Raw genomic sequence first — 20,009 nt, forward strand, 5'->3', positions numbered from 1 at the left:
CCTTAAAAAAACTCATCCCCCCCACACACAGCCGGCGTAGGGAAGATGGCTGTGCAGTGCCAAGGGTCCGGGATGGTGATTTGGACATGCTCCTGGACGCTGTAAAGCAGAGGACAGGGGATCTGTATCCCGGACCCGGCCACAGGACCCCAGGTGCTACCGTTCGGCGTCTGTGGGCAGAGGTGGGCGAGGCCGTCAGCGCCGTCGGACCGGTTGCCAGGCCAGGCGAGCAGTGCCGAAAAAGCTGCACGACCTACTCAGGGCAGCCAGGGTGAGTACCCAGCACTGTGCCCCTGGTACCAACCCCCCTACCCCCCACACATGTGACACCGACCGCCCCTGCCCAGGGAGACGGTCCATCTGACCTACATGGCCGCACCCACCCATGCCAGCCGCAGTGGTCAGGAGCCCTGAGCACCTATGCCATCATAGACCCACTCGCTGGGCTGCAGGCGTCGGACCGCCTAACACCGTTGATGGTTGTGTGCCCCCCCCCAGGAGAAAAATACCAATAACTGCAGGGAGTGGGAGAAAACCGGAGGGGGGCACCTGTATTACACCCCCTCACCATGCACGAGCAGAGGGCACTGGACCTCGCGGCGGACCCGAGGACCGGGAGGTTGCCTATGCCGAGAGCAGAGACGCGCCACCAAGTGAGACCCCTCTGCCTGGCCGCGCTCCCCTCACTCCACCCCCTCACCCCCGTCCGCCTGTCTAACAATACATGCTGTCTTGTGTCTTACAGGATAAGCTGGCGATGGTCCCGGCCCATCCGGCGCCCCCCAGCCCCAGCCAGTGCCAGGGCCGGTGGCCCCCAGGGACGCAAACACCGACGGGGATGGGCAGCCGTCTCAGCAGCCCTGCGCCCGGCACGGGACAGTACACGGAAATCCAGGACACAGACACACAGAGGACGGACACACATAGGACGGACACACAGGGGACGGACACACAGAGGACGGACACACAGGGGACGGACACACAGGGGACGGACACACAGGGGACGGACACACAGGGGACGACACACAGGGGACGGACACACAGGGGACGGACACACAGGGGACGGACACACAGAGGACGGAGACAAGGGGGCGGGCACACAGGGGACGGACACACAGGGGACGGACACACAGAGGACGGACACACAGGGGACGGACACACAGGGGACGGACACACAGGGGACGGACACACAGGGGACGGACACACAGGGGACGGACACACAGAGGACGGAGACAAGGGGGCGGGCACACAGGGGATGGACACACAGGGGACGGACACACAGAGGACGGAGACAAGGGGACGGGCACACAGAGGACAGGAACACAGGGGATGGTGACACAGGGATCAAGAACACACCACAAAACGACACAGAAGACCCCGGACTTTGGCTCTGATGAGGACATAGACTTTCCATCACTGCTATCCCCTACACTCGCCACATCGCAGAGTCAGTCACCTCGGTTGGCCTCTTTAGGAATGAGTTTTCTGCGACACCCACTGGTGAGCACGACACAGCCGTTCCGGTACAGCAGGTAGAGGTAGGAGCAGTCGAGGGGCCGGACGGTCAGAGTGCAGCCTCGCCCCAGCAACCAGCTGCCACCCAGACGGGTCCCGGGTTCCTGGAATTTCCACTCCCACCCATAGACCCGATGCAGTCAGAGCCTCAGGGACGAGAGAAGGGGATGACGGCCGGCTTCCAGCACCTGCAGACGCAGGTGGAGAAGTGCATTCGCGTGCAGGAGCAGGGAGTGGTGCCGGTCATGCTTGCCACCCAGGCCGAGACCGCACAGGTGGCATCCGCGGTGGAGGCAATGGGGGCGACAGTGTCGGACATGGGTCAGGTTATGCAATGCCTGGGGCATTCAGTGCAGGCGGCGTCTGTGGCCCAGGACAGGGCTGCTCACTCACAGGCAGCCATGACCCAGAGGCAGCTGCAGATTGCAGCAGCGCTCATCATTGTGGCCCAGTCTCAGCAGGCCATCGCTCAGATCATCGGCGGCATTGCGCAGGTGCTGACCAGCGTCACACAGATCCAGAGTGAGATGGCGCAGTCCCAGACAGGGATGGCCCAATCCCTGAGCTCCATGGCCGCTAACGTACGGACCTTGGTTGATACCAGAGCGGGCCTCCAGGACTGGCAGCGCCAGGTTTTGGGGGTGCCTCAGGGGATGTCTCTGCTTGCACCCCGTCCCATGGAGAAATCCGGGTGCCATTGGGCACCCCGAGGGAGGAGGAGGTGCTGGGGCCCATGGCGGTAACTCCTGCAGGGGAGGTCCCAGAACACCGCGACGCCTCGGACTCTCCCGCTACCGTCCCTGGTGCATCTGGTGGGCAGCGGGCAGAACAGGGTGGCACCACGGCAGCCGGGATGCCCAAGGAGCAGCCTGGCCCATTCAAACGGGGCCACCCCATGAAACGAGCGCCAACTGTCGCAGGGCAGGAATCTCAGCAGTCCGCCTCCATTTCTGCTGTACCGTCTTGGGAAGCACAGAGACGTAGTGGTAGGGCCCGTAAGGCCAGAAAGTTAGACACCTAGTAAGTGTCAGGGTGCAGGGCACAGCTTAGATATAGGGGCTAGGGCACATGTATATATCGCTTATAATTAAACACACTGTACCACCAATGAAAGCTGCCTCTGTGCTCTGTCCGATGCGTGCGGGCGGGAACTGAGTGACACTGTGGGTGAGGGGGCGATGGAACGTTGAGCCCAGGTGGGTGTGATCTCTCCCCCACCCCCCCCCCCCCGGATGTCCGCGCCACCCCAACCCCTGCGAAATGACAGGGCCATGCGATGCAGTGTCCAACCCGCGTACAAGGACCACCCAGGTTACTGTGGCCATGAGTCAGACATTGTGTACCAAAATGGAGCTCAGAGCTCATCGCAGAGCGGGCTGTCACCATCACCCATGGTATGGACCAGATCCGCTTTCACTAACAACCGTGTGAGCCCAGCCTGTTGTGCCGCAGGTGGATGTGTAATGGAGGGGTGGTGTGCATGCGGGTGATGCAGTGGTGTGGGAGCTAAGGTTGGTCGGTGGTAGCGGAAGTGAATCTCATTGGTGTTGTGGGAGGTGAGGGTGGTGGGTGGTGCCGTACTGTAGTGCCGTGCCCCTGCTCAGCAAAACCACCACCCCTAGTTGGTGAAACGTGCGCCAATTAAACCATCCCGTGCTCGCTGGCCCTGCTGGTGGCGTAGTGCAGCCTCCCGTCCATGTCCAGCCCCCATGTCCCGTACATTGACCCCCCCCCCACACTCCTCCTCAGCTGGAGAGTCGTGCCCTTCCTCGTGTTCCTCTCCCTCCCCCTCTTCCTCCTCCAGCACATCGCCCCTCTACTGGGCTATATTGTGGAGGACGCAACAGACCACAACAATGCAGCCGACCCTACTTGAGTCGTACTTGAGGGTCCGTCCAGAGCAGTCCAGGCACCTGAAGCGCATCTTCAGCACCCCAAAGCACCTCTCCACCACACCCCTGGTTGCACAATGGGCCTCATTGTAGCGGTGCTCCGAGTCGGTCTGTGGCCTCCGTATAGGTGTCATCAGCCACAACCGCAATGGGTAACCCCTGTCACCCAGCAACCAGCCCCGCAGCTGGGGGGGGGGGGAGGGGGGGATGTCCCACGAACATGCCGGGGATGAATGCTTGCGCCAGGATAAACGAGACATGTACACTGCCAGGGTACCGGGCACAGACGTGCAGAATCCTCATCTGGTGGTCACAGACCACCTGAACATTCATGGAGCAGGGCCCCTTTCTGTTCATGAACATCGGCCTGTTTTCTGCTGGTGGCCACAAGGCGACGTGCACCCCATCAATTACCCCCTGAACCATGGGTATCCTAGCGACGGCAGCAAAGCCAGCTGCCTGGCATCCTGGTGGGCGCGGTCCACAGGGAACTGAATGTAGCAGTCGGCAAGGTCATACAGGGCGTCAGTCACTGCACGGATACACCTGTGCACCGATGGCTAGGAAATACCAGAGAGGTCCCCTCTCGGCGACTGGAATGACCCAGTTGCATAGAAGTTGAGGGCGGCTGTCACCTTGACGGCCACCAGGAGAGGGTGTCCTCCTCCCTCCCCGTCTCACACAGTGCCAGGTGTCATCATTTGGCAGTCCCCCTCCCCCCCCCCCCCCCGGACGTCCAAGCCACCCCGCCCCTACTGGTGACAGTTTCCCAGTTCATCTGGAGTCGCCTTCTGCATGCCCGGCCCGGGGGTTCCTGGCAGGACATGCGGCGCTGGCTGGTACACGAGGCCTCATCAGGAGCCTCCATGGCACCACCTCCTCCCCAGCACCCCCCCCCCCCCCCCTCCTCATCTGCATCCGCGTCCTGTGGCTCACCCTCGCCTTGGTCCTCCTTCTCCTCCTCTGCCTGTCGGGCGAGCGGCCCTCCAGCCTGAGCAGCTGCCACCTGCCCCTCTGCGGCCCGCTCCACTACTGCAGCCTCTGCCTCCTCTCTGTGGCGCTCCTGCTCCCACAGGGCTGCATGCAGGACAGCGATCCCCGCACGGCGGCCAATATCGCTGGAAGATGTCCAAACATTATGATCTGCAGGGGGTTGCGGTAGACAAAGTTTTATCATGACGCATACCCCCCCTCCACAACCAGGTGCCATGGGCTACATTGTCGCCCCAGTTGGCAGCTCATGCTCCAGTCACTCATGCCCCTCCACCCACGCCACTTGGTGCCCCGACTTCTGTTGCCCGTCCCTCCTGGCCAGGGCCACCGTTTAATGGCACTGCCCTCACTGGGGGTGCTGGGGGTGCTGCGGCCCTGGATCTAACCGCCAGTGGGTGCTGCCGGCTGGGTGGGGTGCCCCATGAGGGGTACAGCACCCATCCAAATGGCCAGGAGGCCACGCCGTAGTGACTTCGGGACACGGCGTAGTGACTTCGGGACATGCCGTCGGGACTTCGGGACACGCCGTAGTGACTTCGGGACACGCCGTCGGGACTTCGGGACACGCCGTAGTGACTTCGGGACACGCCGTAGTGACTTTGGGACACGCCGTCGGGACTTCGGGACACGCCGTCGGGACTTCGGGACACGCCGTCGGGACTTCGGGACACGCCGTAGTGACTTCGGGACACGCCGTCGGGACTTCGGGACACGCCGTAGTGACTTCGGGACACGCCGTCAGGACTTCGGGACACACCGTCGGGACTTCGGGACACGCCGTCGGGACTTCGGGACACGCCGTCGGGACTTCGGGACACGCCGTCTGGACTTCGGGACACGCCGTCTGGACTTCGGGACACGCCGTAGTGACTTCGGGACACGCCGTAGTGACTTCGGGACACGCCGTCGGGACTTCGGGACACGCCGTCGGGACTTCGGGACACGCCGTCGGGACTTCGGGACACGCCGTCGGGACTTCGGGACACGCCGTAGTGACTTCGGGACACGCCGTCGGGACTTCGGGACACGCCGTCGGGACTTCGGGACACGCCGTAGTGACTTCGGGACACGCCGTCTGGACTTCGGGACACGCCGTCGGGACTTCGGGACACGCCGTCGGGACTTCGGGACACGCCGTAGTGACTTCGGGACACGCCGTCGGGACTTCGGGACACGCCGTAGTGACTTCGGGACACGCCGTCGGGACTTCGGGACACGCCGTAGTGACTTCGGGACACGCCGTCGGGACTTCGGGACACGCTGTCGGGACTTCGGGACACGCCGTTGGGACTTCGGGACACGCCGTAGTGACTTCGGGACACGCCGTAGTGACTTCGGGACACGCCGTAGTGACTTCGGGACACGCCTTCAGGACTTCGGGACACGCCGTCGGGACTTCGGGACACGCCGTCGGGACTTCGGGACACGCCGTGGTGACTTCGGGACACGCCGTCGGGACTTCGGGACACGCCGTCGGGACTTCGGGACACGCCGTCGGGACTTCGGGACACGCCGTCGGGACTTCGGGACACGCCGTAGTGACTTCGGGACACGCCGTCGGGACTTCGGGACACGCCGTCGGGACTTCGGGACACGCCGTCGGGACTTCGGGACACGCCGTCGGGACTTCGGGACACGCCGTCGGGACTTCGGGACACGCCGTAGTGACTTCGGGACACGCCGCCGGGACTTCGGGACACACCGTCGGGACTTCGGGACACGCCGTCGGGACTTCGGGACACGCCGTCGGGACTTCGGGACACGCCGTAGTGACTTCGGGACACGCCATAGTGACTTCGGGACATGCCGTCGGGACTGTGGGACACGCCGTCGGGACTTCGGGACACGCCGTAGTGACTTCGGGACACGCCGTCGGGACTTCGGGACACGCCGTAGTGACTTCGGGACACGCCGTAGTGACTTCGGGACACGCCGTCGGGACTTCGGGACACGCCGTAGTGACTTCGGGACACGCCGTAGTGACTTCGGGACACGCCGTCGGGACTTCGGGACACGCCGTCGGGACTTCGGGACACGCCGTAGTGACTTCGGGACACGCCGTCGGGACTTCGGGACACGCCGTCGGGACTTCGGGACACGCCGTCGGGACTTCGGGACACGCCGTCGGGACTGTGGGACACGCCGTAGTGACTTCGGGACACGCCGTCGGGACTTCGGGACACGCCGTAGTGACTTTGGGACACGCCGTCGGGACTTCGGGACACGCCGTCGGGACTTCGGGACACGCCGTCGGGACTTCGGGACACGCCGTAGTGATTTCGGGACACGCCGTAGTGACTTCGGGACACGCCGTAGTGATTTCGGGACACGCCGTAGTGACTTCGGGACACGCCGTCGGGACTTCGGGACACGCCGTCGGGACTTCGGGACACGCCGTAGTGACTTCGGGACACGCCGTAGTGACTTCGGGACACGCCGTCGGGACTTCGGGACACGCCGTAGTGACTTCGGGACACGCCGTCGGGACTTCGGGACACGCCGTAGTGACTTCGGGACACGCCGTCGGGACTTCGGGATACGCCGTAGTGACTTCGGGACACGCCGTAGTGACTTCGGGACACGCCGTCGGGACTTCGGGACACACCGTCGGTACTTCGGGACACGCCGTCGGGACTTCGGGACACGCCGTCGGGACTTCGGGACACGCCGTAGTGACTTCGGGACACGCCGTCGGGACTTTGGGACACGCCGTCGGGACTTCGGGACACGCCGTCGGGACTTCGGGACACGCCGTAGTGACTTCGGGACACGCCGTCAGGACTTCGGGACACGCCGTAGTGACTTCGGGACACGCCGTCGGGACTTCGGGACACGCCGTAGTGACTTCGGGACACGCCGTCGGGACTGTGGGACACGCCGTCGGGACTTCGGGACACGCCGTAGTGACTCCGAGACACGCCGTAGTGACTTCGGGACACGCCGTCGGGACTTCGGGACACGCCGTCGGGACTTCGGGACACGCCGTAGTGACTTCGGGACACGCCGTCAGGACTTCGGGACACGCCGTAGTGACTTCGGGACACGCCGTCAGGACTTTGGGACACGCCGTCGGGACTTCGGGACACGCCGTCGGGATTTCGGGACATGCCGTAGTGACTTCGGGACACGCCGTAGTGACTTCGGGACACGCCGTCGGGACTTCGGGACACGCCGTCGGGACTTCGGGACACGCCGTCGGGACTTCGGGACACGCCGTCGGGACTTCGGGACACGCCGTAGTGACTTCGGGACACGCCGTCGGGACTGTGGGACACGCCGTCGGGACTTCGGGACACGCCGTCGGGACTTCGGGACACGCCGTCGGGACTTCGGGACACGACGTCGGGACTTCGGGACACGCCGTAGTGACTTCGGGACACGCCGTAGTGACTTCGGGACACGCCGTAGTGACTTCGGGACACACCGTCGGGACTTCGTGACACGCCGTAGTGACTTCGGGACACGCCGTCGGGACTTCGGGACACGCCGTAGTGACTTCGGGACACGCCGTCAGGACTTCGGGACACGCCGTAGTGACTTCGGGACACGCCGTAGTGACTTCGGGACACGCCGTCGGGACTTCGGGACACGCCGTCGGGACTTCGGGACACGCCGTCGGGACTTCGGGACACGCCGTAGTGACTTTGGAACACGCCGTCGGGACTTCGGGACACGCCGTCGGGACTTCGGGACACGCCGTCGGGACTTCGGGACACGCCGTCGGGACTTCGGGACACGCCGTCGGGACTTCGGGACACGCCGTAGTGACTTCGGGACACGCCGTCGGGACTTCGGGACACGCCGTCGGGACTTCGGGACACGCGGTAGTGACTTCGGGACACGCCGTCGGGACTTCGGGACACGCCGTAGTGACTTCGGGACACGCCGTCGGGACTTCGGGACACGCCGTAGTGACTTCGGGACACGCCGTCGGGACTTCGGGACACGCCGTAGTGACTTCGGGACACGCCGTCGGGACTTCGGTACACGCCGTCGGGACTTCGGGACACGCCGTAGTGACTTCGGGACACGCCGTAGTGACTTCGGGACACGCCGTCGGGACTTCGGGACACGCCGTAGTGACTTCGGGACACACCGTCGGGACTTCGGGACACGCCGTAGGGACTTCGGGACACGCCGTAGTGACTTCGGGACACGCCGTAGTGACTTCGGGACACGCCGTCGGGACTTCGGGACACGCCGTCGGGACTTCGGGACACGCCGTCGGGACTTCGGGACACGCCGTAGTGACTTCGGGACACGCCGTCGGGACTTCGGGACACGCCGTAGGGACTTCGGGACACGCCGTAGTGACTTCGGGACACGCCGTCGGGACTTCGGGACACGCCGTCGGGACTTCGGGACACGCCGTCGGGACTTCGGGTCACGCCGTCGGGACTTCGGGACACGCCGTCGGGACTTCGGGACACGCCGTAGTGACTTCGGGACACGCCGTCGGGACTTCGGGACACGCCGTAGTGACTTCGGGACACGCCGTCGGGACTTCGGGACACGCCGTAGTGACTTCGGGACACGCCGTCGGGACTTCGGGACACGCCGTCGGGACTTCGGGACACGCCGTCGGGACTTCGGGACACGCCGTCGGGACTTCGGGACACGCCGTAGTGACTTCGGAACACGCCGTAGTGACTTCGGGACACACCGTCGGGACTTCGGGACACGCCGTAGTGACTTCGGGACACGCCGTCGGGACTTCGGGACACGCCGTCGGGACTTCGGGACACGCCGTAGTGACTTCGGGACACGCCGTCGGGACTTCGGGACACGCCGTCGGGACTTCGGGACACGCCGTCGGGACTTCGGGACACGCCGTCGGGACTTCGGGACACGCCGTAGTGACTTCGGGACACACCGTCGGGACTTCGGGACACGCCGTCGGGACTTCGGGACACGCCGTGGTGACTTCGAGACACGCCGTAGTGACTTCGGGACACGCCGTCGGGACTTCGGGACACGCCGTCGGGACTTCGGGACACGCCGTCGGGACTTCGGGACACGCCGTGGTGACTTCGGGACACGCCGTCGGGACTTCGGGACACGCCGTCGGGACTTCGGGACACGCCGTAGTGACTTCGGGACACGCCGTAGTGACTTCGGGACACGCCGTCGGGACTTCGGGACATGCCGTAGTGACTTCGGGACACGCCGTCGGGACTTCGGGACACGCCGTAGTGACTTCGGGACACGCCGTCGGGACTTCGGGACACGCCGTCGGGACTTCGGGTCACGCCGTCGGGACTTCGGGACACGCCGTCGGGACTTCGGGACACGCCGTAGTGACTTCGGGACACGCCGTAGTGACTTCGGGACACGCCGTCGGGACTTCGGGACACGCCGTAGTGACTTCGGGACACGCCGTCGGGACTTCGGGACACGCCGTCGGGACTTCGGGACACGCCGTCGGGACTTCGGGACACGCCGGAGTGACTTCGGGACACGCCGTCGGGACTTCGGGACACGCCGTCGGGACTGTGGGACACGCCGTCGGGACTTCGGGACACGCCGTAGTGACTTCGGGACACGCCGTAGTGACTTCGGGACACGCCGTCGGGACTTCGGGACACGCCGTCGGGACTGTGGGACACGCCGTCGGGACTTCGGGACACGCCGTAGTGACTTCGGGACACGCCGTAGTGACTTCGGGACACGCCGTCGGGACTTCGGGACACGCCGTCGGGACTGTGGGACACGCCGTCGGGACTTCGGGACACGCCGTCGGGACTTCTGGACACGCCGTCGGGACTTCGGGACACGCCGTCGGGACTTCGGGACACGCCGTCGGGACTTCGGGACACGCCGTCGGGACTTCGGGACACGCCGTCGGGACTTCGGGACACGCCATCGGGACTTCGGGACACGCCGTAGGGACTTCAGGACACGCCGTAGTGACTTCGGGACACGCCGTAGTGACTTCGGGACACGCCGTCGGGACTTCGGGACACGCCGTCGGGACTTCGGGACACGCCGTCGGGACTTCGGGACACGCCGTAGTGACTTCGGGACACGCCGTCGGGACTTCGGGACACGCCGTAGGGACTTCGGGACACGCCGTAGTGACTTCGGGACACGCCGTCGGGACTTCGGGACACGCCGTCGGGACTTCGGGACACGCCGTCGGGACTTCGGGTCACGCCGTCGGGACTTCGGGACACGCCGTCGGGACTTCGGGACACGCCGTAGTGACTTCGGGACACGCCGTCGGGACTTCGGGACACGCCGTCGGGACTTCGGGTCACGCCGTCGGGACTTCGGGACACGCCGTCGGGACTTCGGGACACGCCGTAGTGACTTCGGGACACGCCGTCGGGACTTCGGGACACGCCGTAGTGACTTCGGGACACGCCGTCGGGACTTCGGGACACGCCGTAGTGACTTCGGGACACGCCGTCGGGACTTCGGGACACGCCGTCGGGACTTCGGGACACGCCGTCGGGACTTCGGGACACGCCGTCGGGACTTCGGGACACGCCGTAGTGACTTCGGAACACGCCGTAGTGACTTCGGGACACACCGTCGGGACTTCGGGACACGCCGTAGTGACTTCGGGACACGCCGTCGGGACTTCGGGACACGCCGTCGGGACTTCGGGACACGCCGTAGTGACTTCGGGACACGCCGTCGGGACTTCGGGACACGCCGTCGGGACTTCGGGACACGCCGTCGGGACTTCGGGACACGCCGTCGGGACTTCGGGACACGCCGTAGTGACTTCGGGACACACCGTCGGGACTTCGGGACACGCCGTCGGGACTTCGGGACACGCCGTGGTGACTTCGAGACGCGCCGTAGTGACTTCGGGACACGCCGTCGGGACTTCGGGACACGCCGTCGGGACTTCGGGACACGCCGTCGGGACTTCGGGACACGCCGTGGTGACTTCGGGACACGCCGTCGGGACTTCGGGACACGCCGTCGGGACTTCGGGACACGCCGTAGTGACTTCGGGACACGCCGTAGTGACTTCGGGACACGCCGTCGGGACTTCGGGACATGCCGTAGTGACTTCGGGACACACCGTCGGGACTTCGGGACACGCCGTAGTGACTTCGGGACACGCCGTCGGGACTTCGGGACACGCCGTCGGGACTTCGGGTCACGCCGTCGGGACTTCGGGACACGCCGTCGGGACTTCGGGACACGCCGTAGTGACTTCGGGACACGCCGTAGTGACTTCGGGACACGCCGTCGGGACTTCGGGACACGCCGTAGTGACTTCGGGACACGCCGTCGGGACTTCAGGACACGCCGTCGGGACTTCGGGACACGCCGTCGGGACTTCGGGACACGCCGTAGTGACTTCGGGACACGCCGTCGGGACTTCGGGACACGCCGTCGGGACTGTGGGACACGCCGTCGGGACTTCGGGACACGCCGTAGTGACTTCGGGACACGCCGTAGTGACTTCGGGACACGCCGTCGGGACTTCGGGACACGCCGTCGGGACTGTGGGACACGCCGTCGGGACTTCGGGACACGCCGTAGTGACTTCGGGACACGCCGTAGTGACTTCGGGACACGCCGTCGGGACTTCGGGACACGCCGTCGGGACTGTGGGACACGCCGTCGGGACTTCGGGACACGCCGTCGGGACTTCTGGACACGCCGTCGGGACTTCGGGACACGCCGTCGGGACTTCGGGACACGCCGTAGTGACTTCGGGACACGCCGTAGTGACTTCGGGACACGCCGTAATGACTTCGGGACACACCGTCGGGACTTCGGGACACGCCGTAGTGACTTCGGGACACGCCGTCGGGACTGTGGGACACGCCGTCGGGACTTCGGGACACGCCGTCGGGACTTCTGCACACGCCGTCGGGACTTCGGGACACGCCGTCGGGACTTCGGGACACGCCGTCGGGACTTCGGGACACGCCGTAGTGACTTCGGGACACGCCGTCGGGACTGTGGGACACGCCGTCGGGACTTCGGGACACGCCGTCGGGACTTCTGGACACGCCGTCGGGACTTCGGGACACGCCGTAGTGACTTCGGGACACGCCGTAGTGACTTCGGGACACGCCGTCGGGACTGTGGGACACGCCGTCGGGACTTCGGGACACGCCGTCGGGACTTCGGGACACGCCGTAGTGACTTCGGGACACGCCGTAGTGACTTCGGGACACGCCGTCGGGACTTCGGGACACGCCGTAGTGACTTCGGAACACGCCGTAGTGACTTCGGGACACGCCGTCGGGACTTCGGGACACGCCGTAGTGACTTCGGGACACGCCGTAGTGACTTCGGGACACGCCGTCGGGACTTCGGGACACGCCGTCGGGACTTCGGGACACGCCGTCGGGACTTCGGGACACGCCGTCGGGACTTCGGGACACGCCGTCGGGACTTCGGGACACGCCGTCGGGACTTCGGGACACGCCGTCGGGACTTCGGGACACGCCGTCGGGACTTCGGGACACGCCGTCGGGACTTCGGGACACGCCGTCGGGACTTCGGGACACGCCGTCGGGACTTCGGGACACGCCGTAGTGACTTCGGGACACGCCGTAGTGACTTCGGGACACGCCGTAGTGACTTCGGGACACGCCGTCGGGACTTCGGGACACGCCGTAGTGACTTCGGGACACGCCGTCGGGACTTCGGGACACGCCGTCGGGACTTCGGGACACGCCGTCGGGACTTCGGGACACGCCGTCGGGACTTCGGGACACGCCGTCGGGACTTCGGGACACGCCGTCGGGACTTCGGGACACGCCGTCGGGACTTCGGGACACGCCGTAGTGACTTCGGGACACGCCGTAGTGACTTCGGGACACGCCGTAGTGACTTCGGGACACGCCGTCGGGACTTCGGGACACGCCGTCGGGACTGTGGGACACGCCGTCGGGACTTCGGGACACGCCGTCGGGACTTCTGGACACGCCGTCGGGACTTCGGGACACGCCGTAGTGACTTCGGGACGCGCCGTAGTGACTTCGGGACACACCGTCGGGACTTCGGGACACGCCGTAGTGACTTCGGGACACGCCGTAGTGACTTCGGGACACGCCGTCGGGACTGTGGGACACGCCGTCGGGACTTCGGGACACGCCGTAGTGACTTCGGGACACGCCGTAGTGACTTCGGGACACGCCGTCGGGACTTCGGGACACGCCGTCGGGACTGTGGGACACGCCGTCGGGACTTCGGGACACGCCGTAGTGACTTCGGGACACGCCGTAGTGACTTCGGGACACGCCGTAGTGACTTCGGGACACGCCGTCGGGACTTCGGGACACGCCGTCGGGACTGTGGGACACGCCGTCGGGACTTCGGGACACGCCGTCGGGACTTCTGGACACGCCGTCGGGACTTCGGGACACGCCGTCGGGACTTCGGGACACGCCGTAGTGACTTCGGGACACGCCGTAGTGACTTCGGGACACGCCGTAATGACTTCGGGACACACCGTCGGGACTTCGGGACACGCCGTAGTGACTTCGGGACACGCCGTAGTGACTTCGGGACACGCCGTCGGGACTGTGGGACACGCCGTCGGGACTTCGGGACACGCCGTCGGGACTTCTGCACACGCCGTCGGGACTTCGGGACACGCCGTCGGGACTTCGGGACACGCCGTCGGGACTTCGGGACACGCCGTAGTGACTTCGGGACACGCCGTCGGGACTGTGGGACACGCCGTCGGGACTTCGGGACACGCCGTCGGGACTTCTGGACACGCCGTCGGGACTTCGGGACACGCCGTAGTGACTTCGGGACACGCCGTAGTGACTTCGGGACACGCCGTCGGGACTGTGGGACACGCCGTCGGGACTTCGGGACACGCCGTAGTGACTTCAGGACACGCCGTCGGGACTGTGGGACACGCCGTCGGGACTTCGGGACACGCCGTCGGGACTTCTGGACACGCCGTCGGGACTTCGGGACACGCCGTAGTGACTTCGGGACACGCCGTCGGGACTTCGGGACACGCCGTAGTGACTTCGGGACACACCGTCGGGACTTCGGGACACGCCGTAGTGACTTCGGGACACGCCGTAGTGACTTCGGGACACGCCGTAGTGACTTCGGGACACGCCGTCGGGACTTCTGGACACGCCGTCGGGACTTCGGGACACGCCGTCGGGACTTCGGGACACGCCGTAGTGACTTCGGGACACGCCGTAGTGACTTCGGGACACGCCGTAATGACTTCGGGACACGCCGTCGGGACTTCGGGACACGCCGTCGGGACTTCGGGACACGCCGTCGGGACTTCGGGACACGCCGTAGTGACTTCGGGACACGCCGTCGGGACTTCGGGACACGCCGTTGGGGACTTCAGCCCATCCGGGGCGCAGCATCGTTGGCCCGGAGAATTGCAGAAGTTGGCCCGACGAGCGATTCTCCGCCCACCGTGATTGTTGGGGGAGCGGAGATTCGGAAAATGGCATTGGAACGGGGTCGCAGGCCGTTTTGGCGTAAACGCCTATCCTCCGGCCGATGCCGGCTCGGAGAATCACGCCCGTGGACTGCAGCGGTTCAGGAAGGCGGTGCACCGCCATCTCCTCAAGGATCTTTAGGGATGTGCAATAAGTACTGACCTGACCAGTGATGCCCACTCCCTGTGGTCATTGCTATTTCTCTTTGGATTATTACATTTCCAGGACTTTTATTCCACCTCAATGATAAATCTTCAGGAGGATCAAGTCGGCCCTGACTACTTCAGAGTTTGGCATCAATTTGCCAACTTTGTTCCCACTGGACAGGGAAGTGGCAGAGCCTGCTGGAGTCCACAGAGGAAGGCCCATGGATCCTTTAGGGCCAGTGCTATCTACCATCAGTTTATTGAAGATCAGTACATAAGGACAGTGCTTGGTCTCCAAGGATGCTGTCATCCTGTGTGTCATCTCACTCAAGGCCTGCAAACTGTTACCTACTGATCCTAAAAACATTGGGCTAGATTCTCCGCTGTTGGGATTCTCCGTTGCGCTGGCAGCCTGGGGATATCCCGACGGCATGGGGCTGCCCACAATGTGAAACCCCATTGGCCAGCTGGCAAGATGGAGAATCCTGGTGCGGGGGGACGGAGAATCCTGCCCCTGGTGCGGGGGACGGAGAATCCCGCCCCTGGTGCGGGGGGACGGAGAATCCCGCCCCTGGTGCGGGGGACGGAGAATCCCGCCCCTGGTGCGGGGGGACGGAGAATCTCGTCCATTGTATTTTCCATCAAATGAACAGCAGCCCTTCATTTTCCTTGTGCTTCTTTCATGTTGAAACAGATATTAAAAATAGTAACATTCGATAAGCATAGTATGCCAGCGTCAAAAGCGTGACTGATGCTCTATTTGGTAAAGAAAACCAAGTGAGGATGTCCCTGATGGACAACCTGGACGAAGAAGATATGGGGCGAGATTCTCCGACCCCCCGCCGGGTCGGAGAATCGCCGGGGGCTGGCGTGAATCCCGCCCCCGCCGGTTGCCGAAGTCTCCGGCACCGGATATTCGGCGGGGGCGGGAATCGCGGCGTGCCGGTTGGCGGGCCACCCCCCGCGATTCTCTGGCCCGGATGGGCCGAAGTCCCGCCGCTAAAATGCCTGTCCCGCCGGCGTAAATTAAACCACCTGCCTTACCGGCGGGACAAGGCGGCACGGGCGGGCTCCGGGGTCCTGGGGGGGGGGCCCGGGGCGATGCACCGGGGGGTGCCCCCACGGTGGCCTGGCCCGCGATCGGGGCCCACCGATCCACGGGCGGGCCTGTGCCGTGGGGGCACTCTTTCCCTTCCGCCTCCGCCACGGTCTCCACCATAGCAGAGGCAGAAGAGAATCCCTCCACTGCGCATGCGTGGGAAGATGTCAGCGGCCGCTGACGCTCCCGCGCATGCGCCGCCCGGAGATGCCATTTCCGCGCCAGCTGGCGGGGCACCAAAGGCCTTTTCCGCCAGCTGGCGGGGCGGAAATTCGTCCTTATGGTTGGGGCTCGGCCCCCAAAGATGCGGAGCATTCCGCACCGTTGGGGCGGCGCGATGCCCGTCTGATTTGCGCCGTTTTGGGCGCCAGTCGGGGGACATCGTTCCGTTTCCGGAGAATTTCGCCCATGTTTCTGAAGTTTGCTGGTTTTCCAAGTTCAGTTCACATTGACTACTTATGTTACTATTGACACTCTAACCAGTGAGCCTGAAGCCTTCATGAGCCATATGGGTTTCTGTTCTCTTCATATTCAACCATTGTGTGATCCACATCAGTGCATGGAGCAAGTCTCTGCCCACTTTCCTGGTAACTATCATGGTGTATTCTTACTCTGCCAGTGCTGAAACGTCTCTTTGGTCTTTGACCCTGCAGAGCAAGCCAGAGGTTGGTAGTTTAGGCACAAGAGTTCGCTCCTTCTTCTCAGGCTAATGTTGCATGCCCCCACTCCTGTCCTTCCTCCCCCACTCCGGATTTCGATGCAACCTGAGGCAAGTGGGCATAAGATATCGACTGGAGAGCCCCAGAAATGCTTCCTTAACCTGGACAGTTCTGGGGCTCCTCTGCAACAAAATTCTGTGAGTCAACTAATGGTCAACTGCTACATTCCCCACCACATCGCTCTGCAATGGAGTCAACAAACCTGAACCATCACAGTATGAGAGGCAGCTCCCAGCTGCTGAGGATTCACCACTGGGTAAAGACCGTGGGCGGCACGGTAGCATAGTGGTGAGCACTGTTGCTTTACAGCGACAGGGTCCCGGGTTTGATTCCCGGCTTGGGTCACTGTCTGTGCGGAGTCTGCACCTTCTCCCCGTGTCTGCGTGGGTTTCCTCCGGGTGCTCCAGTTTCTTCCCACAGGTCCCGAAAGACGTGCTGTTAGGTGAATTGGACATTCTGAATTCTCCCTCTCTGTACCCGAACAGGCGCCGGTGTGTGGCGACTAGGGGATTTTCACAGTAACTTTATGTTAATGTAAGCCTACTTGTGACACTAATAAAGATTATTATTTTCAATCAGGCAAGGATGGTTTCTGCGCCAAACTCACTCCAATGCCAGTGGAATTAGCATCGAAACAGGTGATTACTACTCTGAAGCGTTGGTATCATCTAATTGAACAGGATTCTAACTGCAGTGGTCCTGCACCCTGAGCGCTCACAGACCTGGAACAACACCTCTCCTAGTTCTTCTGTCCAGCAATAAGGTATTTCCGATGATAGATTATTATTGATCTTCATGACACCCACATTGCAGGCTTAAAAACATTCCAAATGTAAAATAATAATTACACTTTACATGGCTTCCAAATGCCAGGAGCTAGAATTCTCACCAAGTTGTTTGCCCAAAGGATTTTCACTTGTTTTTTTCCCCCTACTCTATCACCCCTATGAGTGTGGTTTTGGCATGAAAGGAGGAAGGCTGCTATATTTCACATGAAGACATTTGGATTGGTGTGGTTGCTGACCTCTCGAGCTCACCTGCAAGATCCCAGACATAAACCACAGCTTCACGGTTGCCACCTGCCCATGCTGCCCCATCAAGTGGGTATTGATTGGTGGATTGGATGAAAACGAAATTGGGCGGGATTCTCCGGTCTCCAACGCTGAAATCAAGTTCGGCGATCGGCCAGAGAATCCCCGTTGGTGCCAGAATCAGGGGCGTCGCCACTTTTACGATGCTCCGCCCCTTCCAAAACAGTGTACTCACTACACCGCACGCCATATGGATGGCCTCAGGACGTCACCTGAGGCCCTCCCCCAATGCTCCGCCCTCGATGGGCCGAGTTCCCGACGGCGTGGGGCGCGGGTGCTAGTTTTTTCGGGAACCCGACGTGGCGGCTGCGGACTGTGTCCAACGCTGCCATAGTCGTGGGGGGGGGGGAGCCAATTCGTGGGCAGGGGGGGGCTTTGGTGAGGCCTGGAGGCACTGTTCGGGGGTGGTCCAGGGATGGTGAGACTTGCCAAAGTGGTCACTATTTGGCAAGCTAGGTCCGCGCGTGGCCAGCGCCATGTTGCACGGCACGGCCGCTGCAGGCCACCGCCGTGCGCACGCGCGGCCACGGACCCGGCAATTCTCCGGCCATATCCGCAGCTAGAGCCGCGCTGCGTGCCTGCTAGCCCCCCCACCAGACAGAGGATCGATGGAGGTTCTGCGCTGTTTGTTCGGGCGTAAAACGCCACTGTTTCCAGCACTTAGTCTCAAAATCGGAAAATTCAGCCCATTGCATTTATAAGGTGACTATTACAAAGTCAGGGCACCTTAAGTACATTACAACAGCGACTACACCTCAAAATTGCTTCAATATAGGATACTTGGCTGCAGCCAATTTGCGCACAGCCAGCTCACATAAACAGCAATGCAATAATGGACAGATCATCTGTCTCAGTGATATTGGGCCAGTGATAAATATTGGTGGGAAGAACTGTCCAGTTCTTCTCAAATGGTGTTGTGACATATTTTACATCAACCTAGGCGGGTGGATAACACCGTGGTTTAGCATCTCATCCGAAAGACTGCACCTCAGGGCTGCACTGGAATTAATGCAATGAAGCACCAAGTCGTTTCACAAAGTTCTTACCTGACACAAGTGCCTCTGCTGTCACTATGTGCATAACCGTATCATCACTGACGGGCCAGTTGTCCTCTGTTAAGATAATGCTTTCCAGTCCACCTAGAGCTTTCAATTCAGCTAGAATTACCACACCTGAAGGACAGTTCTCCCACCTAGAGTTCCTGTAGCCCAGAGCATCTCCCACTCCGCCTAGCACCATGGCAGCCTTGTAATGTTCCATTGCAAGAGGATATGTGCTGCGACTTGCCTTAGTATGTTTTGGACAGAACAGTCAGACCCTCAAGAGCAGCTTTCGACTGGTTAGCTGGTTATATATAGTGACTCAATCAAAGGCAATGTTAACCTTATGTGGATTGCCTATTGTTATTTGCATTCTCTGCGTACTGCAGACTGCTGGAGTATTTTTGGAAATGGCAACTCAGGAGATAACAATTAGTTTATACAGAACTTATATTCTCCAACAATTCCAAAACAAATGTGGGCCAGAACCAACTACAATAGTCAGATACACTATGGACCAAGGATTGCTCTTACTTGTAATTTCATTTTTATTTATCATTCACCTGCCCTTGTCCACCTCAGCCAGGACATTGGAAACACTACAAGTATACACATACCACCTTACTGGGCACAACGTAGCTTTCTGAGCATGACTGGTTCCAGAACATAAACACTTGCAAAGGCACAGATTCAGTGGAGACATTGGAAACAGCTTTTCTTTGTTGCTCACCTATCAACCTTCACCTTTCTCACTCTGAACTTTAAATTGTGGGGTGTGGGCATCACTGGCTAGGCCAGCAGTTATTTGCCCTTGAGAAGATGCTGGTGAACTGCCTTCTTGAAATGCTGCAGTTTATCTGGTGCAGGTACACCCTTAGTGCTCTTAGGGAGTTCCAGGATTTTGACCCAGTGACAGCGAAGGAACGATATGTTTCCAGGTCAAGATGGTGCGTGGGCTGGAGGGTAACCTGTCCGTGGTGCTGTTCCCATGCATCTGCTGCCCTTGTCTTCCGAGGTGGTCAAGCTCACAGGTTTGCAAGGTGCTGTCAAAGAAGCTTTGGTGAGTTGCTGCAGTGCATCTTTGTTGATGCTACACACTGCTGCCATCGTG

The 20,009-nt window shown here is 62.3% G+C and overlaps 1 protein-coding gene across 1 annotated transcript in view; it reads right to left on the reverse strand.

Moving 5' to 3' along the window:
- Positions 1–19,172, reverse strand: part of adprhl1 (ADP-ribosylhydrolase like 1) — a 66,763-nt gene extending 47,591 nt beyond the window's left edge. The window contains exon 1 of the mRNA XM_072514349.1: positions 18,905–19,172. Coding sequence (XP_072370450.1) covers positions 18,905–19,118 — 214 coding nt within the window. The 5' untranslated portion in view covers positions 19,119–19,172. The remainder of the gene's footprint in view (positions 1–18,904) is intronic.
- Between the last annotated feature and the right edge of the window lie 837 nt (positions 19,173–20,009).

Source organism: Scyliorhinus torazame, chromosome 8 (genome assembly GCF_047496885.1).
Source record: "Scyliorhinus torazame isolate Kashiwa2021f chromosome 8, sScyTor2.1, whole genome shotgun sequence".
Taxonomy (NCBI): domain Eukaryota; kingdom Metazoa; phylum Chordata; class Chondrichthyes; order Carcharhiniformes; family Scyliorhinidae; genus Scyliorhinus; species Scyliorhinus torazame.